Source organism: Cyrtonyx montezumae, unplaced genomic scaffold, assembly GCF_038088225.1.
Source record: "Cyrtonyx montezumae isolate F1298 unplaced genomic scaffold, pur_monq_1.0 scaffold_25, whole genome shotgun sequence".
NCBI classification, from domain to species: domain Eukaryota; kingdom Metazoa; phylum Chordata; class Aves; order Galliformes; family Odontophoridae; genus Cyrtonyx; species Cyrtonyx montezumae.
Genome location: NW_027071992.1, coordinates 775,317 through 784,179, shown reverse-complemented (window position 1 = coordinate 784,179; position 8,863 = coordinate 775,317). Strand labels below are relative to the sequence as shown.

Below are 8,863 nucleotides of genomic sequence, written 5' to 3'. Positions count from 1 at the left end.
ACTGTTAACTGAACATCAAGGAAGGAACTGTCGGCCCCAGTGTTTGTGAGGTAGCACCCCCCAAAAAACATGCAAATCCATGTAAGTGCTTCCAAGCTCAGACAAGGCCCCATTCCTCTGCTGTGCTTCCTAGAACTCTACAGGCTTACACTCTACTTATGGATCATCAAAGGTCTGGAAAACCAACCTTCCTCCATGGGTCTGCTGGACCCCTCACTAACAATCTTAAAACAGGGAAGGTGCCAATATAAGTGAACAGCTGGCACCTACTGCACCTGAATGGATACGCAAAATTGGAAAACCAAAGCTTATTGTCACTTTAATTATCCACTGTTTTACAACTACATATGCTCAAAGTCATTTTCAGAAAACTGCACAAGATTTAGGAAGTTTACCCAGAAGGTTAAAAGAGCTCTTCAGAAAAATACATCATAACATTTTGCCAACTCTTTAAACATATTTATTCATGTTTGGGTTTGTGTAAGGAAGTATCCATGCTATAAAGTTTTATTAAAAACATGTCATTAAATAGTACATTTATAATCATAAACAAACAAGTCATTTTTACACACACTAATGTTGGATTTCCTGCTACAAAACTCAAAATGTATTTGACCACCTTATATTTTTGTTCATTCTTGATATGAAAGGATAACATTACTGCATTAAGTTTACACATACTGTTGTTTTTTTATGTGCTCAAACTGAATGCACAGAGGATTTGTGTCTGTTCCCCTGTTAATACGTATACTGGAAACTTAGACTTCTGTTCTTGTTATTGATTGTGGGTATAGTAAATGATATTAAATACTGAAGAAAATGATAACTGTAGTAACAAAGAAAAATATGCTTTTTCCTCCTTGCTCATATAAATGATTGATTTGTATGAAAAATAATAATAACGTGATTGTACAATAGAGAGTCTTGATAACACCACCTGGTTAAAGAAAAGTTACATTTATTTTATTTGCAAGAACATTATTCTGATTAGCAGTATGAAAACGCGTTGCCTGGTTTTTCACATACCAGGGAAGCAGAATTCTTCAATGCTGTTCTCCTTTCTGTTTTCTATTTCCTGCAGATCAAGTTGGTAATACTCAAATGTCACACGATTGATGTGTTTGCCACTGGAGACCATCCTTAGCACAGTATTGTCACAACCAATCTTCATTTGGGCTAATTAGGGAAAAAAAGATAGAGAGAAGACATTAAGATAAAATTATATGAGAGGGGGAAAAACAATCTGCTGCACTGAGAATTACAAGGCAGTAATAAGGTTTTGGAAACAAAGAAAATTTGAGCACAGTAATGACTGGCTAACACTGGTATTGCTGCCTAAATATCTTATTTTACACATGTTAGTTTTACATTATAACAGTCTGGATATTTCATCAGGTGCTGTAACCTCTGCTCCAGCAGATGCTTCTCAGCTACAGTCTCATGGATATATGTGACACAGGGGATGGTGTATGCTTGCAATTGCTGCAGTTGGATACTGTAAGTGAAAGGAGAGGGGTGATGACATCAAAATGCTGGAAACGCCCAGCCCGCTGAAGTGTGATTTCCCTTCCTTTACACCACCAGGAAAGCAGTTTAGATGCCACAGCTGAATATAATTGCTCTGCCTGCATTTATTATGTATTTCCAAGCTTGTCTGTTAACAATAATAATCACGTGTCATAATTATTTTAAAAATATGTGTAACTTAATCTTGTTATTGTAATTCTTGTAGGGGTGAGTGGAGTTGCATCATGCTCCTGGATGCTGGCACTCACGCTCTGCTACATGTGAAATTCACCTGGACTCAGGAGAGCTCTGCATGACCCCCACCAGTTACACATACACTCATAAAGAGGGATGAGGAAGGAGGAACTCTCACCAGACCCATGAAAGGAGTGACAGAGATCAGCCAGTGGAAACATCTTGGTTGGGTCTAAGCCAGTTCCTCCGAGCAGCTCCACAAAGTCCCCCACTCCTGCGCAGCCCACTGATGGATTCTAAGAAGACAGAGACTAAAAGTTATTTGCCATGTTTTGATGGAAACAAGAGTTCTCTAGACAGGACTTCACTCAACACCAGGATTTAGAAGTACTTTGTGCTTGAACCTATGTGAAATTAGTCCGTTCAAGCAAGAGTACTTCAATTTGATGTTTATAAATAAATTTCTTGAAAGAACTCCAAATAAAGACCTAAGCGGGTTCTGAAAAATTGCTGGCATGTAGTTAAGGTGTTGGTCCAACTGCTCCCGGTGCAAGTAAGCAATCTGACCCTGGGTGCTCAGACACTTAAGCAAATGAACAGTCAGTGCTGCATGTGTGCCCACCCAGCTCGCATGTAGTGAATCAGCTCCTCTCTATCTTCATTGTCCTTGTGAAAGCAGTATGTAAGGCAAGGAGATAACAATGGATAGCTGAAGCCAACTAGTGGTGGCTGGTTTTGTCTACAGGCACCATGCTGCAAACCAAATTCCCACTGTCTGACCAGCAGCCTGTCTCTGGCACTGCAAGTCTGACCCTTGTTCCTAAGCTCTTCCTACCTACTCAGCCCTTTCGTTGATCACTCTTTTGCACTTCTTGTTCTCCTTCACCGCACAGGTGAGATTTAAACATCTCTTTAAAGTTCCTTGCTTCCCCACAGAGACCTCCCCATTTTCCCCTGGGTCTTCAACTCCAAAGTCATTCCATCCTCCACGAGAGTTGTTATTTTTCCTCCTGAGTCTTAGGCCTTGCTATCAGACTTTTGGGGTTCTCCTAACAGCTCCTCTTCCTCTTTCAGCTTCAGTACAAGTTACTCTTTTCACCAAAGTTTTGAAGCCTGGCCCATCCCAATCATTATTTTTTCATTTTTTGTTTTCTTTTCCTGCAGCATCAGCAGATCTACGCTTGCTTGCAGTCAGCACACTGGGCTAGCATTTACCACTCACTTCTTACCTTGATAAAAATAAGTAGCCTTAGCACTTCCATTCATGCTGTCCTTCATGCTCAGGTATGACACACAAAACCAAGCAGGTGTGTCTACATTTTGCTCTAACCTCTTCTTTAAAACTTTCCTTTGAAGCAGTCTCCTAAAATGAATGAGCCCCTGTGTCTTCCACTGACAGAAACACTGCCACTAGTTCTTGTCTGCCTCCTGTATCTTACACCTATTCTCGCCCTGCCTCCTCCTAGCACGTTGCCATGATGGACATGGGCCCTGACTGCTGCTCACACATAGGCAATCCCCAGCAAAGACTGAGGCTGCAGTCTCACTGGCAGCAGGAGACAAACTTTCTTGCTGTTATCCCTCTGGACATTTTAGCATCTGTACCTTTCTGGACCTCCCAGGCACAAGATGCCACCAGTATCTCTTGACTTCCCTTCCTGGCCATCACAGAGCGCAAAATGATGTGTGCCAGAGCACATGGACCAGGAGTTCTCAGAGCACAACAAGCAGAGGATCAACCAAACTCAGCTCATTTTCCACTGTGGTAATACCTTGCTGCAAATCCCCCTCTTCTCTCTTTTTCAGAGTGTTTACTACGAGAACTGATCCAAAAGTAATGTCTCCTATTTTACGATGTTGGTTCATGTCTGCCTCTGTCAGGCAGACGTTGGTGGTGTGGCAATAGAGATTGAACCTTCCCAACAGTATTTCATTATGTGTTGCTGCTGTGTGACAGATGGCAGCAGAGGGGCACTCTGACAGAATGGTGCCTGACATGGAAATGAGAATGAAGTAAAGGTGTGGCATTGAGCTCCTCCATGCAGAGAAATAGCACACACACTGACACTTACTGAATATTTGTTGAGACTGCACAGGGACATGGTATGCTGCAGCAGTAGCAACAGCAATATGAAACATAAGTCATATTAAATATGACCATACATAGCAATCACATCATGAAACGAAGATCATCTCAATTAGCTCATGCCTGTGAGCTGGATAGCAGTGGTGACTATGCTGAGTGCTTTGTAGCTGAGAATTTGCTCTACTGAATGGTGTTATTGTGTGTTTTATATCTGTTGTAGAATCCATGGAAATAAATGGGAGACATTTCTTTTAGAGCAACCTTTGTACTTTGGTAAGTTTAAATGCTCACAGACAACTCTGGCAGAGCACTCCTTTATTTCTAATGTAATTCTTATCCTTTGTTACAGTGCAAAGTATTTATATGTCTTAATGGCACCTCACACAGTTGGTTTGTCTCTGCAATATTACAGTGACATCAGACGGACCCAGCTTTGGTCTCTGGAGGACCACCCCTCAAGGCTGAGCACACAGTGATCTGAACACATGCCCTCACAGCCACAGCTGTGACCATCCCCATTCTAGCCCACCAGAAAAACCACATATGGTAGTGAATTGACAGGTAACAAACTACTCACCTTTAAAAAGAGGCCATTTAGGTGTCCCAGGATGAGATCAGAGATTTTTATCACCACTGGGTAAATTATAGAAAAACTGCAATTTCTGTGTTGATGAGGAATGACCATGGTAAACCTTCCTGAGGGAGTCTGAGAGATGACATTGCAGGCTGGGGCACAGAAGGTACAATAATTAGTTGTTTTATCATTACTGCCCACATGTAGTAAAATCACGTGTAATTACAAAGAACAGTTTAACAACTGAGAATCAAAGACAGATGCTGAAAAGTACACATGGTATTTTTAGGTTTTCTTGAAGAACATTTATTCCCTAGACATTCTCCATCCATTGGTTACAGCATAGCATGAGGTCTGGCAGAGTTTTGAAATGAGCTGTCAGTGGGTGAGCATATGACCCAAATGTGCACATCAGGTATTTTTTTTTTTTTTACCACTCTGAAAAATGTTAAATATGTATGCAGGGCTTCCATTTGTTTTCACTCATCGTCACCTGATATTGTCAGCAAACCCCCAGGTCCTGTCTTGCTCCTCATAGCTGGGTTTCCTTACCCTGTGACATATCCCACAGAAACAGCCTGTCCTTGGAGACACTTAAGGTAAGGCTGGGTAGTTCTCTGAGCAACCTGATCTACCTGTAGTTGCCCTTGTTTATTGCAGGGGAGTTGGATCAGATGGCCTTTAAGGATCCCTTCCAACTAATTATTCTGTGAAACCAGAACGGCAGACTGATTTTGGCTTAAACTTTAACATTAACAACTCAGGCAGCAGCTTGTCATCTGCATCACTACCACTTCTGGAAAAATGATGCAAGTGACCACTATTTGTGCCCTGGCAGCTCATGGGCTTAAGGAAATAACTTACAACTAGACTAAATCTCTGGTTTAATACCACTTGTTAAAACCAAACATTGTAAGACACAAGTGTTCAATTTGAGAAGCCCGCTATGAAAAAAAAGATCTTTCTTGTTCTGAATACAGAAGCAATGCTCAGGTGCTCTCCTATACTTCGTTATTTCTTTTCAGAGGCAAACTGAACCAGAGTCAAAAACTCAGGCAAAACTCACCAGAACTAAGTAGTGCAGGCAATATCAGAGAATTCAATGCCGACAGACACTTTTGTTCTGCCAGTTGATAACATGAAAGCCGACTTACGGAAGAGATTGGCATTTTTCTTCACCGTGACAGTAAATCCACTGCCTGGCTGGTGAATCCTGAAGAAGATCATTGCCACATTCTGCGATGACCTAATGCTCCTCTGGACAGCACCACTCTCACAGAAGTCCGTGTACCTTTGTGAAGTGGGGAGGGGGTGGTCCAAGGAACTGGGAAACTTCTCTCCTTTGAGTATCCAGCCATCAAATACCTGCAAGGGTTCAACAATTGAAACCAGGGCTTTTGTACATCACCCTGCCAGCAGAGAAGAATGAAGAAGCATGAAGTATCACGGGCACTGCTTTATTTTGACATTCAATGGCCAATTCAGAGCCTCCAAATAAAAAGAATTTTGTGTTTCATCTACATTCTATCATTTAAGTGTCTGAGCTTCAATCAATACTTAGGAACAAAATAGATAAAAATCCTAATTTTGTTTTTATTTCCATCAATTGACTATTTTGGTGATACATCTTTGATAGAGCAATTCTTTTTGCTTCAACACCAAATTCACATCAGTTTCTGAGTTCATTAGTATAGCAATTCAATTGCTACTAAAAGTTGCCCTCTTGAGCCCTGAGCATTAGAGCCACTGACCTGACCTGTAGTTTTCCACTACCTGCATCTTTAGCTTATCTTTAATGGGCCCAGGGGCCTCCCAGAGCACCAGCGTTTGAGTCCAGAGGCACAGCACAATGAAGCTCTGGGGAAGAATTTTTGGCCGAGTTCTTGCTCTCTCCTGTGTCTTTCCCTTCACTACACTCTATGAGCACAGTGCAGCACAAACTCTGCCTACTTGGCTAGAAATTAATCAGCGCTATCTACAAATCCTGCCCTCCCCATGTGTAGGGAAACATCAGAGCAGAAATCTATTGACACCAGCACAGCCATTTCCTCTCACTTCCCTCTTCCACCCAGGGAATCTTTCAGTACTCCTTTCTAGCACTTAGAGCATCTGAGGACCAGATTCTGCCACCACTTAGGTTAGTAATCCTGTGAACATGTGTGGTATGCTTTGGTGGCAAAGCTGCAGGACTGATCTCCAGATTCTCTGGAACTGAAAATTCTTGAAAGTGATGCAAAGCAGCTGCTCAGATTACAACAGAAGAAAGCTGCCTGTAGAAACACAGCAGCATAATGAATGAACTGGGGACACAATAATCATAGGAAGGAAACCACTGTAAAGCCCTAGAGATCACTTGATGTTTGTCCAGCTTTCACAAGCAACTCTGAGGTCAAAATCCTCAGGCACACAGAAAGCTGAGTCAGCTGATGCAGCAACATTTAGGGAGACCTCAGTATGGAACAGAGAGACAGGGCTTCAGGGCAGCTCAGCCTGCTGCTGCATGCAGGGCTCAGTGCTGTGCTCACAACGTGCAGCATGGTGACAGAGAACAAGAGAGGTGCCTTCCTGCCTGCCCTCACCTCCAGAGTTGTCTTGAGGTCTCAGCCAACCTTCCTGTCCACTAGCAAAATGTGCCAGCAAAGTTTCCCCATTCTCAACTGTGAATGGCTCTGTGTCACAAACATCCCTCTGAGTCAGAACAAAACCTCTGGCAGGGGCATTAGGAAATCCTTCCTGCAAATATCCAAGTCCTAACCAGCCAATGACCTGTGGGTGGAGGGCCTGGCTCAGTAACAGCAGAATGCACCATCAGAGCTTACATGGCTTGTGGGGTAACAGAATTGATGAGAAAAACCTTCTAGTCGGTCAAGAGTTTTAGCTTGCGCTGACTAAACTTTTCAGTCACAGATGCTTTGTAAAAGTGCTGTGTGCACAGAGGCACTCATGTGCACTCGTACTGCCCTCCCCTTCCATACACAGCCAGCACCCAACACCCAAAGTGGTAACGGGGATGAACAGCAGCTCCCTACCTTCAGGAAGTCACCTCCTTGGCAGTCGATATTCACAAAATCATATTCGATGGTGAGGAGCTCCTCAGGTTCACCAATGAAGAATATGGCGCAGTGCAACTGGGGCTGATCGGCAGTAAAGGTGAACTGCCCCTCAATGCTCAGCATGTCAATGCAGCCTGCAGAGACAGGGCCAGGCTCTGCTCTGCCTGCAGGCAGCACACAGCCAGTGCCTGCTGCCGGGCACAGGGACAGCAGGGACAGACCTGGCACTGGGACCCAGCAGCAGGGAGGAGGGAGGTTGCAGTGAACCAAAGGGATGCTCACAGGTGTAACACAGAGTGTATCAGGGTGGAAGACCATTGCTGTGCACGCACACAGGCGTACAGACCCTGAATTCTTTCAGATTTCTCACTCGTCACAGCTTCTCCACCCACCCCATTCTCTGGAGCTGGGCTCTACCCAGGGCTGCAGCTTTAAGCCTCTGTCCTCCTTCCATTGGTGGGACCCCAGCTCCAGACGGACCCCAGTTCAGACCCCCGCTCCGAGCTCTCTGCCGCAGCTTTACGAAGTTATAACGCTCTGCTCTTCTCCCCCCAGCCCTGTCACACCCGAGGAGCCCCGAGCTCGCCCAGCACCCTCCCACCCTCTGAGATAACTCACGCAGAGACCGCCGGTAGGTATGCCCTGCAGACAGCTCCCGCTTCAGGTCTTCGCTGAGGAGCAGGAAGGGCTCATCTTCGCCAGCATCCCTCACCTGCGGGGAGACATTGGGAAGAGGATGGGGCAGTGCGAAGCGCAGCCCCTCCCTGCAGCTCTCCGGAGCAGGTGCGGGTAGATCGCATCCCTGCTCCAGAAGGGGTGCAGCTGCATAACAGCTCAGTCGGGAGCTGCTGCGGCGGAGAGAAAGCTGGTCTTTGAGAGGTGAGCCCCGCACGGTGAGCCCCTAGGTTCCTTAGCCAAAAGCACAAGGTTGAGAAAAGGACAGATAAATAAAAGAAAATGCAGGTGCGCGTCTGTGTTAACGTCAGTCCAGTGTCCAGGGGCAGTGGGAATAGGAACACAAGCAGGCAAAGTACAACGCCCAGAGGCTGGGGATAAAGTTAGAAGGGAGCAGAGAAGTGCAGCGAGGTGTGTTCGCCCCGTTGCTCACCTCGAGGTACCGAGTGTCCCCCTTGGAGGCTGCCAGCAGGATGAGGACGAGGTGGCACTGCAGCTGGAAGGCAGACGGCATGGTGGCAGCCCCTCTGAGCGCGCTGAGCACCTGTCGCTCTGAGCCGGCAGGCAGGAGCCTCCGGGGCATCTTCAGAGACTCTTTTTATAGAGCAGTTGGGGGGGGGAGGCACTTGGTCCCCGTACTGATAGGTTAAACCATGGTAACTGAATTCCTCTCGCAGTGACACAGTACGTGGGCATGACGAGGGTCCAAATCACAGCCACGAATTCCCCACCCGTCGCGCTCCCCGCGCTGGCAGTGCCAGTGCTGCTGCTCTG

At 45.4% G+C, this 8,863-nt stretch overlaps 1 protein-coding gene across 1 annotated transcript; it reads right to left on the bottom strand.

Annotated features, from left to right (window-relative positions):
- Window positions 1–420: 420 nt before the first annotated feature.
- On the bottom strand, window positions 421–8,618 carry CRHBP (corticotropin releasing hormone binding protein). The gene is made up of 7 exons (XM_065739704.1): window positions 8,523–8,618; window positions 8,033–8,126; window positions 7,391–7,548; window positions 5,516–5,726; window positions 4,365–4,513; window positions 1,880–1,997; window positions 421–1,176 (listed from the first exon to the last, which is right to left on the bottom strand). Exons 1-7 carry the CDS (start codon window positions 8,601–8,603, stop codon window positions 1,019–1,021), a joined length of 969 nt encoding a protein of 322 aa, XP_065595776.1. The 5' UTR covers window positions 8,604–8,618; the 3' UTR covers window positions 421–1,018.
- Between the last annotated feature and the right edge of the window lie 245 nt (window positions 8,619–8,863).